This window comes from Bos indicus, chromosome 13 (assembly GCF_029378745.1).
Source record: "Bos indicus isolate NIAB-ARS_2022 breed Sahiwal x Tharparkar chromosome 13, NIAB-ARS_B.indTharparkar_mat_pri_1.0, whole genome shotgun sequence".
NCBI classification, from domain to species: domain Eukaryota; kingdom Metazoa; phylum Chordata; class Mammalia; order Artiodactyla; family Bovidae; genus Bos; species Bos indicus.
In genome coordinates this window covers 20,808,886-20,824,570 of record NC_091772.1, presented here as the reverse complement: position 1 = coordinate 20,824,570, position 15,685 = coordinate 20,808,886, and the positions used below count along the sequence as shown (strand labels likewise).

The 15,685-nt window shown below is 36.5% G+C and overlaps 1 protein-coding gene across 1 annotated transcript in view; it reads right to left on the bottom strand.

Annotated features, from left to right (window-relative positions):
- The window catches only part of MALRD1 (MAM and LDL receptor class A domain containing 1), a 553,710-nt gene that overhangs the window by 436,034 nt on the left and 101,991 nt on the right, over positions 1 to 15,685 (bottom strand). Inside the window, exon 15 of the mRNA XM_019971898.2 lies at positions 295 to 447. Within this exon, the coding sequence (XP_019827457.2) occupies positions 295 to 447 (153 nt within the window). The remainder of the gene's footprint in view (positions 1 to 294; positions 448 to 15,685) is intronic.

Genomic DNA, 15,685 nt, shown 5'->3' with positions numbered 1-15,685 from the left:
ATTTATTGAATGCTCTACTGGAAGTAAAAAACAGAACAGCTGTAACTATATTGATTGTGCATCATGGTGATCATGTGACTGCCTGGGAGCCGCATCTCTGCCTCTTCCCAGCATCAGAAGAGAGCATTACAGGTGTATCATTATCCCAGAAATGGTCAAAATTCTAAATGTGATGTATAGTTTCTATTGAATGTGATCTCTTTCACACCATCATTAAACTGACAAATCATTAGGTCAAACCATTGTTAGCTGGGGAAAGTGGGTAGGTTCGAAGAACCTCTACAGGCATCTTACCTTGAGATGTGTTGTGAGTGTGATCCCAAGGTGGAGCCTGATCCTCAAATTCAGCAGAGAGGTTACTTCTAGAGCTCCAGGTCCACTCAAAATCATCACCACGGGCTGCTTCAAACCAACCACAGCTATCTGTTTCAAAGTCACATTCGGTAACTGAAAAAGAAAAATGCAGCTTTTCGGTAGACTCTTGAAGGTGATCACGTGTTTAAAAGGGTAGACAGAGCTCAATGGGAATCACCTTGCCACATTTGCCTAAGTAAAGTTTTATTTGAGGAAGAAAAGGATGATATCTGATCCCCTCAAAAAAAAAAAAATCCCCTCCAAAAAAACTGAAAATTGATAGGTAGAATCAACAATTTAAGAATATTTTCCAAATATTTTTCTAAGAAACAGCATTGGGACTTCCCTGGCAGTCCAGTGGTTAAGATGTCACCTTACAATGCAGGGGGGTGCAGGTTCGATCCCTGGTCAGGGAGTTAAGATTCCACATGCCTCACAGTGAAAAAAACCAAAACATAAAATAGAAGAAATATTGTAACAAATTCAATAAAGACTTTAAAAAACTATCCTCAGAAAAAAAAAAAAGAAGAAGAAAGAAACCTTAAAAAAAAAAAAAGAAAGAAACAGCATCATTCAGCCACATTGCTTATAGAATTGCAGAGGTCTAATTTATTCTGATACTTACGCTAGTTTCTCTGCTATTACATTATCTGGAAGGTTTCATTGTTCCTACAGACTATTTTAAACCAAATCATGAAAAGCTACTTCTAAAAAATTTAATATTTGAAAAATCCATGATTTTTAACATTAATGTTCACTTCTGATATTTGTAGAGTTACTATTTCCCAAAGCATCAAATGTATCACCTAATAGGCACAAGGCAAAATAATATGACCTACTTTTCAAGTAAAGAGGAAGAGAAACAGTTAACTTCCATAAAGGCATTCTGGAGGAGGAAGAGAAGAAAAAAGTAAAAGGGAAAGAAGGGGAAGTTTTAATAATAGTATTGTGGAATTAAAAATAATACGTAGTGGAACAGACCCTATACAGTAGGCTTTATATAAATCTAACTTTCACAATAGCTATGTGGAGAAGGTATTATTATTGTTGTTTTACAGAGGAAGAAAGGAAGGTTTAGGACAGCTTTTAACTTAACCAAGGTCACATAGATAGAAAGTCGTAGAGACTGATTGAAATCAAATATTCTGGCTTCTACTCTAATACTATTTTTGCAACTGCTGACAGTAACTTTTAATTGTCATTAGATTGGAAAAGGGATAAACCAAAAAGGCACGATCTGAATTTTCTTAGTGAGGATATTTAGGTGTTACTACAGACTCCAGTGAAAAATAAGGTTTGCCCCATTGATGATTATTACATTGGGATCCTTGGCTGCTGGATATTTTTATCCAAGGACACAGTAATAAACTGCACAGATATTCCTTTAAAAAAACAATTTAGAAAGTAAGCAGTATATTTAAGAGATAAAAGTATAAAGTAAATCACTCAATGAAATTATAAAATTTTACATGGTAAAGGCAATTATATCTAATGATAAGTTATGTTTAATTTTGAAAATGCTCCTTCCACATGGGAAGGGATGTTAGGTGACTAGTAACATAATAAACATTTTTTATTTTTTTAAGATTCTATATTTCAAAAAATAGGTTTTCTATCAGGTCTTCTGGCCCAAAATATGGCCAATAGAATACTTTCAAATGTTATCAAAAGTCAATGAGAAGGTATGAATACATTTCAAAATAAATATTTTGAAAATGTTGCATCAACTTTAATAAACAAGCAATAATTATATTTCAATAGAGACAAATAGAAATCATCCAAATGGAGACACAATTGCTACACTTAGAATAAAGATTTTCAAATAAATTTAGAAAGCAAAATTAAGTGCTATTCAAAAGTGACAAACAATAGTGATAAATATGACAAACTAGGTACAAATGCTAAGAATATTTAACTCTTTGTATTTTCAAAAGCCATCTCTACCAATACAAATAGCCCATAAATATGCAGAGATTCCAGTATGTAGATGGTATTCCAATCCCAAAGAAAGTAAATACTTTTGATTCCTAGTTCAGACAATCCCAAAAATAGGATCCAAGAGTTTTGTTATGCACATATAGAAAGAAAATAAGTTGTTGCTACTGTATAATATCTATTCCACATAGATCCCTGAAAATGGAACTTTGTCATCTACTATCATAGGATATATTGCCATGGAAATAAATGAATATTCAAACAGTAGTAAAATTTAAGAAACTACTGCAGCAATTCTATAGTTCTCAAATAACTATCTTTGAAGAGCCTTAGGAGACAATTTTGCTGTTAAAATTCAAATATGCCTTGTTAGTATACTTTGTTTCTATATATTTAGATTTCTACACACATTTAAAAACTCAATTTGACTGATCAGAGACGTAATAATCAGATGAAACCTTCTCAAACTAAATATACACCTTGTCAATGGTAAACAAATGTCCTAGTCTGGAGGGGGGATGTGGATAATGGGGGAGGCAATGTGGGGGAGGCAATGGATATGGACTTCCAACCTACAGAACTAAGAGATAATAAATAAAAGTTGCCTTAAGAAACTAAGTTTGCAGTAGTTAGTTATCTAACAATAGAAAACTCATGTACTGAGTAGAGACTGACGGCTGATTTCTCCCAACACTCTGGAGATAACTTTCCATTTTCTTCTGCTTTCCACTGTTCCCATTACAAAAGTCTCATAGTCAGTCTTTGACAGTGATTTATACCTTTTTCTAGCTGTTTTAAAAATGTTTCACTTTGTTATAGATTTTTAGCAGTTTCACTATGATGTCCCCACAGGGTTTTCATTTTTGTTGTTTTCACGCCCACGGGGCTTCTTGAAATATGGTTTTGTATCCTTTTCAACTTGAAAGCTCTTAGCTAAACTCTCTATAAACACTGTCAGTCTTGTTTTTTTTCTTTTTCTGGGACTCCAAATATATAACACTAGAAATTCTCACTGCTCTCCCATGCTTATTCTTTTTTTTTTTCTTTTTCTGTAGTTTCAATCATTTTATTATACTTTACTTCACTTTTCTCTTGATCTAAAGTCTAATTCCCTTATCTCATTAGCTGTGTATAGTATGCTGATAAACCATTGATGAGTTGTGAATTTTGATTATTCTATTGTAATTTAGAAATTCCATTTAGTTCTTTTTTATATCTTCTAATTATCTGCTCAAATTCTCAGCTTGTTTTATTTTTTTAAACTTTGAGCATATAAAAGATAATTCTTTTCAATTCAATGTCTGATAACTGCTTTATCTGGAGGGATTTTTGTTTGGTTTCAGTTTTAATTGAGCTTTTTCTTTCCTGTGGCCTCATCTCATTGGAGTCTAAGTGCTTGTCACTGTATATAATAAAAGGTAAAATAATTTGGGACCTAAGATATTACCTTTCTTCAGTGAGATTTATGTTTGTTTCTGTGGGCATGAAGAGTAAATAATATTTGAGGATTACACAAAACTAACTTCAGAGATTGAGGGTATTTGGAACGGGGTTTGAGAGTCTGAGGAACCATACCTTGCAGTTCACACAGATCCCTTAGATACAGATTTTAGGCACTGCAAACAAAACTGCAGAGTTTACCAACCCATATTTAGTATACTAAGCCTGGACTCCAACTTGTTCCCTTGCCTAACAAGACTTCCAAAGTTCTATACTCTAATTTTCAACTACCGGTTCCATGTTGGCATATGAAGTGGTACTAAACACCAGGTTCAGTTATCAAGGTCTTTCTTCTCACTGGTCACTTTATTTGTCCCTTCCTTTTTACATCTTCAATGCATTCAAGTAGGTTTATCAACATCTTTTTGATTAGATTTCTAGTTGTTCTCAGAGGGTGTCCCAAATTAATCTACCATAACTAGAAATAGAAGTTCTAGAATTTTTTATTTCCACTTTTTAAAACACCACTTTAGAACAAATTGTATGTAATAATAGCACATACAGTAGTCCCCCCTTAGCCATGCGGGATATGTTCCAAGACCCTTGGAGCATACCTGAAACTGAAAGATAGTACTGAACTCTATATATTGTATGCTTTCTTCCTGCACATACTGATGATAAAGTTTAATTTATCAATTAGGCATAGCAAGAGCAATAACTATATAGAAAAATTACAATAATATACTGTAATAAAAATATGTGAATATGGCCTCTGTCTCAAAATATCTTACTGTACAAATTTAATTCCTTTGCCATATTTATCATGCACTGTGGCTATTAACTTTTGTAGTCTGAGATGCAACAGTAAACTAGAACTAGCTTTTTTTCTACTTCACAATTTCATGTATTTCCTTCTTAGCAATGTCAATATTCAGGTGTTTTTCTTTATTAAGTCAAGAATTTTCAACTTTTCACTTAAAGGAAACACTCTACAGCTTCCATTCAGCATAATCCAAATGAACAGAATTACTACTCTTGTGTTTTGGGGCCATTATTAAGTGAAATTAAGAGTTAGTTGAACAAAAGCACTGTAATACCATGATCCTCAACTTGATAACCAAGACGATACTAAGGGCAGGATACAGAGAACAAAGGGATGGTTCACGTCCAAGGCAGGACAGAGCAAGATGGTGGGAGATTTCATCATGCTGCTCAGAACAGCATGCAATTCAAAAACTATGAATTGTTTATTTCTAGAATTATCCATTTAATACCTGCAAATCATAGCTGACCATAAGTAACTGAAACCACAGAAAGGGAAACCACTGATGAAGGGAGACAACTGTATTAAAATATTTATACAGTAATTATGGGCACATAATGCTCTAGTAGAATTTTATTTGTGGAATGGGGAAAAGTTATTTTTCCTAATGTCAAATTGTTTTTGAAAAAAACAAAGAAAATTTATGTGTATACTTAGATGTATATATAAGGTACAAATTGATGTGATAAATAACATAAAATATTCATTTAAAAACTTTCCAGTCTACTTTGTGTATCTTATGTCAATATTTAAACTTAATAAATTTTTGTATCTATATAGCTTCTAAAATATTAACAGGTGTTGCAATGGCGTCTATATATCTAAAACAGGAACTACTATTAAATACATTCATAGGATACCAAGTCAGAAATGGAAATATGGTCAAACTTAGTTATAAATAGTCTTTCATTTTTGTTTGGGAAAGGAAAAGAATGAGGAAATATGGAAATACCAGAAAATGCTAAATTTGAACCTTTGGTATTCTTTTAAAATCAATAAATTATTGTTAATATGTTTTTTGATTTGAGGTTTGTCCTAAAGCTTGAGCTTCTGGAGTTACTAATTCATTTATCCATAAGGATGAGAAATCCTTAGAAATTCTGTAAGTCCCACAGGGAATTCTGAAAGGTCAAGACTATTCCACCAAATAATCAAAAATATAATTTTAACAAGGAAATAGAATGTAGGAATAAAATAACTTGCAAGGTAAGCCTAGAAAATCATGTAATAAAAAGACATCATTAAGATGTGATACTGATAGGAGACTATTAATAAAACTGGACGTGCCTTGCATCTTAAAATGGATGAGATAATAATATAAGTGACTCAGAAGTGACAGAAGAACAGGATACCTTGGGTAAATGAAAAAACCCTATAAATGTTAACGAAATAACCTGAGCTTATTAGCTCCACAGATAATTGGGCTCTACTCCAGTACTCTTGCCTGGAAAATCCCTTGGACGTAGGAGCCTGGTAGGCTGCAGTCCATGACGTCACTAAGAGTCCGACGCGACTGAGCAACTTCACTTTCACGCATTGGAGAAGGAAATGGCAACCCAATCCAGTGTTCTTGCCTGGAGAATCCCAGGGAAGAAGAAGCCTGGTAGGCTGCAGTCCATGGGGTCGCACAGAGTCGGGCACGACTGAAGCGACTTAGCAGCAGCAGCAGCAAGAAATACAAAATATCTGAAATCATTAGGTTAGTCTGAGGAAAGAAATACAATACCTATACAAAGAAGAGACACATAAAAATCTAACAGGATAGAAAAAAAAGAGTTCAGATCAGATGAGATGCTCAGTCATGTCTGACTCTTTGGAACCCCATGAATCGCAGCACGCCAGGCCTCCCTGTCCATCGCCAACTCCCAGAGTTCACTGAGACCCACGTCCATCGAGTCAGTGATGCCATCCAGCCATCTCATCCTCTGTCGTCCCCTTCTCCTCCTGCCCCCAATCCCTCCCAGCATCAGAGTCTTTTCCAGTGAGTCAACTCTTTGCATGAGGTGGCCAAAGTACTGGAGTTTCAGCTTTAGCATCCATCCTTCCAAAGAAATCCCAGGGCTGATCTCCTTCAGAATGGACTGGTTGGATCTCCTTGCAGTGCAAGGGACTCTCAAGAGTCTTCTCCAACACCACAGTTCAAAAGCTTCAATTCTTCAGCGCTCAGCCTTCTTCACAGTCCAACTCTCACATCCATACATGACCACTGGAAAAACCATAGCCTTGGCTAGATGGACCTTTGTTGGCAAAGTAATGTCTCTGCTTTTGAATATGCTATCTAGGTTGGTCATAACTTTCCTTCCAAGGAGTAAGCATCTTTTAATTTCATGGCTGCAGTCACCATGCAGTGATTTTGGAGCCCAGAAAAATAAAGTCTGACACTATTTCCACTGTTTCCCCATCTATTTCCCATGAAGTGGTGGGACCGGATGCCATGATCTTCGTTTTCTGAATGTTGAGCTTTAAGCCAACTTTTTCACTCTCCACTTTCACTTTCATCAAGAGGCTTTTTAGTTCCTCTTCATTTTCTGCCATAAGGGTGGTATCATCTGATAACCCTTTTTAAAAAAAGTCATCATTCATTTCTGCCTACTCTTGGGGTAAAAAATAGTAAGCCTTTTTACAAATCATATTTTCTGTCTTTATATCACTAGAGTATTCATTTAATGTGATTATCATCTCAAAAATTGTTCCTCTTAAGTTCAGGTTAGGGAGATGAACATAATGAGTTTATTACATGTCTGTGCATGGCTTATTCTTGCTCTATGGAAGCAGCACAAAATGAGAGGTTATTAGACATTTTTCCATGGAAATGTGATGAAGCAGAATCTTTACTCTTAGTCAACAAAAGGTAGGGAGTTCTCTTTGTTTATATATCTGGTAAGGCCTTGTGATCTTGAATTATTACTTAAGATGGAGCTAGTCTAAGACATGGTTAGCCTAAGATTCAGCTAACCTTATTCAAGTTTCAAAGAGTGTTAAGAATAAGAATGTTATTCACAAATGACTAAAAATTTCAGTAGTAAACTAAAATGAAAAAGGAAACATATCCATTAAAAACACCCATAGACACAACAGTCTAAAGATGGTAATAAAATTAAATTGTTTAAAAGTGTCATCTCAAAGCTTTATTCTCTTACTAAAATGGTTCTCTTAAAGAATATCAATGGTTCTGAAAACAGAAGTATGGATAGAATCTTACTACATGTATGTATATGATTAACTGAAGAAACAAGATGAGAAAAGTTGAACTGTGCTTTTCCTTTTAAACTGAAAACTAAACACAGAATATTTTCTTTATAATGGAACTCATTATCTTTTGAGCAAAAATGTTCAGTTTTGATTTCCAAAATGGTGTTTCAGAAATCTGCTCTATACATGTTCTGCCACAGATACAGTACAAGCTTTATAAGATAAGCCAGGGTGGAATTTTACCCTTGCCTTTTACTAGATTTGTACTTTTGGTTGTTGATCTCTCCAGAGGGAATTCCTACTTCCTTGAACCCTCCCACAAATTATACAGCACAAGTCTAAATCCATTAGCAAGTTCCTCCTAACACTCCTGCTAAAATGCCCCACAGGTCCCCACGGTAAACCATTTTCCTTGTTCTGCAAGTATCAATCAACACAGTTTTGTTACAGGGATTGTATGGTATTCTCTGATGGTTTTTCCTTTAGTCATGTATGAATATGAGAGTTGGACTATAAAGAAAGCTGAGCACCAAAGAATTGATGCTTCTTAACTGTGGTGTTGGAGGAGACTCATAAGAGTCCTTTGGACTGCAAGAAGATCGAACCAATCTATCCTAAAGGAAATCAGTCCTGAATATTCATCGGAAGGACTGCTGCTGAAGCTGAAACTCCAGTATTTTGGCCACCTGATACAAAAAACTGACTCACTGGAAAAGACCCTGATGCTGGGAAAGACTGAAGGTGGGAGGAGAAGGGGATGACAGAGGATGAGATGGTTGGATGGCATCACCGACTCAATGGACATGAGCTTGAGTAAACTCAGGGAGTTGGTGATGGACAGGGAAGCCTGGCATGCTGCAGTCCATGAGGTCGCCAAGAATCAGAAACGACTGAGCGACTAAACTGAACTGAACTGGTCTTCTCCGATGGATGGGCATTAGAACCCTCCTGTCTGTTCTCAAAATAGTACGCATAGTGATTCTATTGAGTCAGTTCCTGGAAGCCCTCTCTGCTAAGTGCCACAATGGTTCCCCATCTCACTCATTTAAAGCCAGTGACCTTACAATGACCCTGTAAGGTCTTAACTGAATGGCATTCAAACTTGGTTGCATATTAAAAATCACATAGGGAGCTTTAAAATTGCTAAGCCTGGGTTGCACCTCCAAGTGACTGCAATGTTAATTGGCCATGACAGCTAGAGCTTTAGAAGCTCTCTAGATATTGGAATGGTCAAAAAGTTCATTCAGGTTTTTCCATAAGATGTCATGGAAAAACTACAAGGAACTTTTGGCCAACCCAATACTTCACAGGGCCTTCCTTGGTGGCCCAGACGGTAAAGAAACTGCTTACAATACTGGTGAGACCATTCCCTGGGCAGGGAAGATCCCCTGGAGGAGGAAATGGCAAGTCGCTCTAATATTCTTGCTTAGAGAATCCTATGGACAGAGGAGCCTGGTGGGCTACAGTCCATAGGGTCACAGAGTTGGACGACTGAGTGACTTTCGATACTTCTCAAATGCAGTCAAGGTTGAGAAGCACGGCTTTAGATCATTTGTTTATTATTCTGGCCTCATTTCCTATTATTTTTATTTTTATCTTTTGTTAAAGAAATCCTTTATTTTCTCTTTTTTTTGGGAATTGTTTTTATTTATGTATTTTTGGCTGTGATGGGTGTCCGTTTCTGTGTGGGCTTTTCTCTAGCTGTGCCACGTGGACTCTGCTCTCTAGTTGTGGCGCAAGGGCTTCTCACTGAGGTGGCTTCTCTTGTTGCAGAGAATGGGCCCAAGGGTGCCCAGGCTTCTGTAGTCGGGGCCCATGGGTTCAGCAGTTGCAGCTCCCAGGCTCTAGAGTACAAGTTCAATAGTTTTGGAGCACAGCCTTAGTTGCTTCAAGGAATGTGGGATCTTTCCTGATCAGGGATGGAACTTGTGTCTCCTGCATTGGCAGGCAGATTCTTTACCTGAGCCCCCAGGGAAGCCCTTACTTTTTTTCTTATAATCACTCTCTTCCAGCCAAACAAATCATTTGCTATTGATCAAACTCACCAGATAGCCTCCTGTTTCCATCCCTTTGTTTTTGCTTTCTGCCTGAAAATCTTTTCTCTGAGATATTCTCAGTTTATTTCCCTTCCCTTCTTCAGTCTGCATTAAACCACCTTGTCCTTGAGACCTACTATGACAATCCTATTTAAAATTGCAAAGTCATCCCCTCCATCATTACCTGATTGCCTTTACACCACTCTATTTCTTATAACATATACCCCTTCTAAAATAGTATGCACTCTGCTCATTTATCATAGTTTCAGTCTCTCCCCTACTTGGAACAAGTTCCAAGAAGAGAGGGATATCTGTCTGTTTTACTTATTGTGGGATCTAGATGCTTGGCATAGACCAGGCACTCAAAACGCACTTGTTAAAGCATCAGTGATGACCTTCCTTTTTCCAGAAATAATTTTTTTCTCATTTCTTATTTTCCCCCATATTCTTGATTCTATTACTGAGTTAGACATACTTAGTTGGGACTCCCTAATACAAGCCCACTTATCAGTCCATCCACTCCTAAAAAGTCACTCCTATTTTTTTTTTTTTAACTAGGCTTCTCCTTTGCCAGAGTTCCCTAATTGTGTGTCTCTCTTTAGGTTCTATTTGACCCTTTTTTTCATCTTACTTATAATTATATTTAATTGCCTCTCAAAGGAGATGTAATTAAATATCATATTTCATCTGGAATGGAAAACCTCAAGTGGTGTCACCACGTCAGATTTTCAGTTAAAAACACTGGCTCTTAGCCTATACTCTCTCCCCAGTATATTCCATCCAATATCAAAGTTTCAATTACTTTATTATGTCAATAAAATTATTCAATAATTATTTCTTCAACTCACTGTCCTCTTGTTAATGCCAGAACTATCCAAACTACAGACAATAATGATCTCCTCCTTCAATCTTACTTCTCCGTCTTACTCACTCTATATCCTGTGATTCCAGATAGAAATACTGATAAGTATTACATAAGACACCCATTTTCCATTCTACCAAAATTCACGGATGCCCCTGGCGTCCAGTGGTTTAAGACTTCACCTTCCAATGCAGGGAAGACTAGACACAGACCTTATACCCCTCACAAAAATTAATTTCAAATGGATCACAATCCTAAATGCAAAATGTAAAACTATAAAACTCCTAGAAGATAACTTAGAAGAAAATTTAGATGACCTTGGGTATGGCAAAGACTTTTTAGGTACAACACCAAAGCATAAGCTACGAAAGGAATAATTAATAAGCTAGACTTCATTAAAATTAAAATTTTATGCTCTGCAAAAGACAATGTCAACATATAGTATTTCTCTTTCTGTGTTTGACTTATAAGTCACAGGTAGGTAATATATAGCACAGGGAATATAAAGTCAGTAATATTATAACTTTGTATGGTGCATAATCTATAAAATATAGAATTATATGTTGTATACCTGAAACTAATATAATACTGTTAAGTCAACTATACTTCAATTAAAATTTAAAAAGACAATGTCATGAAAAGAATGATAAGACAAACCACAGACTGGGAGAAAATACTTATGAAAGACACAGCTGATAAAGGACTCTCATCCAAAATTTTAAAAATCTTAACACTCAACAATAAGAAAATAAACTACCTGATTAAAAAATAATCCAAAGACTTGAAGACACCCCACCAAAGAAGATACACAGCTGGCAAATAAGCATATGAAAAGATGCTCCATGTTTGTACATCATCAAGGAAATGCAAATTAAAACAACACTGAGATACCACCACCCACCTATTAAAATGGTCAAAATCTGGAACACTGATGACAATAAATGCTGGTGAGACTGTGGAGCAACAGGAACTCACATTCATTGCTGGTGAGTATGTGAAATGGTACAGCCACTTTGGAAGACAGCTTGTCAGTTTCTTAGAAAATTAAACACAATCTTACATATAATCCAGCGATCATGTTCCTTGGTATTTACCCAAAAAGGAACCAAAAATGTATGTCCACACAAAATCCTGCACATAGATGTTTATAGCTGCTTTCTTCATATGAAATATTGAACAATGGAATATTAATCAGCACAAAAAAAGTAATGCACTTGAAAGCCACGAAAAAAACCTTAAATGCATATTACTAAATAAAATAAGCCAATCTGAAATGGCTATAAAGCATATGATCCCAACTACCTGACCTTACAGCAAAGGCAATAAACACTATGGAAACAATGAACGGATCAGTGTTTGCCCATAGTTGGGAGCAAGTGAGGGACGGAGCAGCAGAGCACAGAGGATTTTCTAGGGCGATGGAAATATTTTGCATGATACTGTAATGATGGATATATGTATTTATTTATCTGTCCAAACCCATAGAATGCACAACACCAAGAGTGAACCATGAGGTATATTGTGGATTTCGAATCATCATGATGTGTCAGTGTAGGTTCATCAACTCTAAGAAATATCCCATCCTGGTGGGTGATGCTGATAATGGTAGGGGTTATGCATGTATTAGGAGTAGGGGTTCTATAGAGGCTCTCTACCTTCTCAGTTGTGCTGTGAACTTAAAATTGCTTAAAAATTTTTTTTTATTATATTTTATTTTTTAACTTTACAATAGTGTATTGGTTTTGCCATATATCAACATGAATCCACCACAGGTATACACATGTTCCCCATCCTGAACCCTCCTCCCTCCTCCCTTCCCATACCATCCTTCTGGGTCATCCCAGTGCACCAACCCCAAACATCCAGTATCGTGCATCAAACCTGGACTGGCGACTCATTTCATATATGATATTATACATGTTTCAATGCCATTCTCCCAAATCATCCCACCCTCTCCCTCTCCCACAGAGTCCACAAGACTATTCTATACATCAGGGTCTCTTTTGCTCTCATACACAGGGTTATTGTTACCATCTTTCTAAATTCCATATATATGTGTTAGTATACTGTATTGGTGTTTTTCTTTCTGGCTTACTTCACTCTGTATAATAGGCTCCAGTTTCATCCACCTCATTAGAACTGATTCAAATGTATTCTTTTTAATGGTTGAGTAATCCTCCATTGTGTATATGTACCACAGCTTTCTTATCCATTCATCTGCTGATGGACATCTAGGTTGCTTCCATGTCCTGGCTATTATAAACAGTGCTGCAATGAACATTGGGGTACACGTGTCTCTTTCAATTCTGGTTTCCTCAGTGTGTATGCCCAGCAGTGGGATTGCTGGGTCATAAGGCAGTTCTATTTCCAGTTTTTTAAGGAATCTCCACACTGTTCTCCATAGTGGCTGTACTAGTTTGCATTCCCACCAACAGTGTAAGAGGGTTCCCTTTTCTCCACACCCTCTCCAGCATTTATTGCTTGTAGACTTTTGGATCGCAGCCATTCTGACTGGCGTGAAATGGTACCTCACAGTGGTTTTGATTTGCATTTCTCTGATAATGAGTGATGTTGAGCATCTTTTCATGTGTTTGTTAGCCATCTGTATGTCTTCTTTGGAGAAATGTCTATTATAGTTCTTTGGCCCATTTTTTGATTAGGTCATTTATCTTTTCTGGAATTGAGCTGTAGAAGTTGCTTGTATATTTTTGAGATTAGTTGTTTGTCAGTTGCTTCATTTGCTATTATTTTCTCCCATTCTGAAGGCTGTCTTTTCACCTTGCTTATAGTTTCCTTTGTTATGCAGAAGCTTTTAAGTTTAATTAGGTCCCATTTGTTTATTTTTGCTTTTATTTCCAATATTCTGGGAGGTGGGTCATAGAGGATTCTGCTGTGATGTATGTCGGAGAGTATTTTGCCTATGTTCTCCTCTAGGAGTTTTATAGTTTCTGGTCTTACATTTAGATCTTTAATCCATTTTGGGTTTATTTTTGTGTATGGTGTTAGAAAGTATTCTAGTTTCATTCTTTTACAAGTGGTTGAACAGTTTTCCCAGCACCACTTGTTAAAGAGATTGTCTTTAATCCATTGTATATTCTTGCCTCCTTTGTCAAAGATAAGGTGTCCATAGGTGCATGGATTTATCTCTGGGCTTTCTATTTTGTTCCATTGATCTATATTTCTGTCTTTGTGCCTGTACCATACTATCTTGATGACCGTGGCTTTGTAGTAGAGCCTGACGTCAAGCAGGTTGATTCCTCCAGTTCCATTCTTCTTTCTCAAGATTGCTTTGGCTATTCGAGGTTTTTTGTATTTCCATACAAATTGTGAAATTATTTGTTCTAGTTCTGTGAAGAATACCGTTGGTAGCTTGATAGGGATTGCATTGAATCTATAAATTGCTTTGGGTAGTGTACTCATTTTCACTATATTGATTCTTTTAATTTTAAAAAAAGGCTAGTGCACTAAGAAAAAAATTTTGGTATCTTAAGACTAGGGCCAATCAAAGAGTCAATCTATAACTTTCACTCTAACTCCTACATACTTCTCATCAGAATTAGAATCATGGCTATATTAGTGTAATATAGATCTCCCCACTAGACTGTAATCCCTAAGAAGGTAGGAACTACATGTGTCTTGTTCACCCTGTAAACAGCTGTTGAATCAAGTACAGTGCTTGATAAATATTTATTGAATGCATAAACTAACCCCAAGGACAGCAAGTGTTAAACTACACCTGTTTCCTGCTATTATCCACTCTTTTCAGGCCCTCTCCCAAAGTATCCACTTCTCTAGCCCAATATTACAACACTAACGCCCCAGGTAAAAACTTTCCCAGCTAATTTGCCTCACTCTACTTTTATCGACAGTAGATAAAATTGATTACACCATGCAAACTGTGCTTCCAGCGAACTTCACCTGTGCTGCATGGAATTTTCAACTGAAGTCAAGAAATGTTTATTCTCAAACTTTTCATTAAACTTTCCCCACAAGTTTCTCATTTTAGAATCTGATTCATGCCTATCCTAATCCACCCTTATTGTCTATGAAGCAAAACCAGCTTTTTCTATTAGTTACATTTTTATGTATATTTTCATCTATTTTTTTATTTTTAATTGAAGGATAATTGCTTTACAGTATTGTTTTGGTTTCTACCAACACAATATGAATCACAAACATCAACCTGAATCAGCCATAGATTTATCCATGTGCCCTCCCACTTGAACATCTCTCCCACCTCCCTCCCCATCTACCCCTCTACGTTGTTACCGAGCCCCGGTTTGAGTTCACTGAGTCATACAGCAAATTCCCATTGGCTATCTATTTTACATATGGTAATGTATGTTTCCACGTTTCTCTCTCCATATCTCCCACCTTCTCCTTCCTCCCCACCGCCAGCTGTGTCTATAAGTCTGTTATCAATATTTGTGTCTTCATTGCTGCTCTGCAAATAGGTTCATCAGTATCATCTTTCTAGATTCTGGTCAGAATCTTCATACTCTTCTCCATAGTGGCTGTATCAATTTGCATTCCCACCAACAGTGCAAGAGGGTTCCCTTTCCTCCATACCCTCTCCCGCAGTTATTGATGGGCAAATTTTTTGATGGCCATTCTGACTGGTATGAGGTGATAACTCATTGTAGTTTTGATTTGCATTTCCCTAATAATGAGTGATATTGATTATCTTTCCAAGTGTTTATTAGCAATCTGTAGGTCTTTGGAGAAATGTCTGTTTAGGTCTCTTGCCCACTTTTTTATTAGGCTATTTTTCTGGTACCAATTTGTATGAGCTGCTTGTATACTCTTAAAGTTAATCCTTTGTCAGTTGTTTCATTTGTTATTATTTTTTCCCATTCTGAGGGTTGTCTTTTCACCTTACTTACAGTTTCCTTTGCTGTGCAAAAGCTTTTATTAGGTCCCACTTGTTTATTTTTGCTTTTCTTTCCATTACTGTAAGAGGTAGGTCATAGAGGATCTCACTGTGATTCACGTCATAGAGTGTTCTGCCTGTGTTTTCCTCTGAGTTTTATAGTTTCTGGTCTT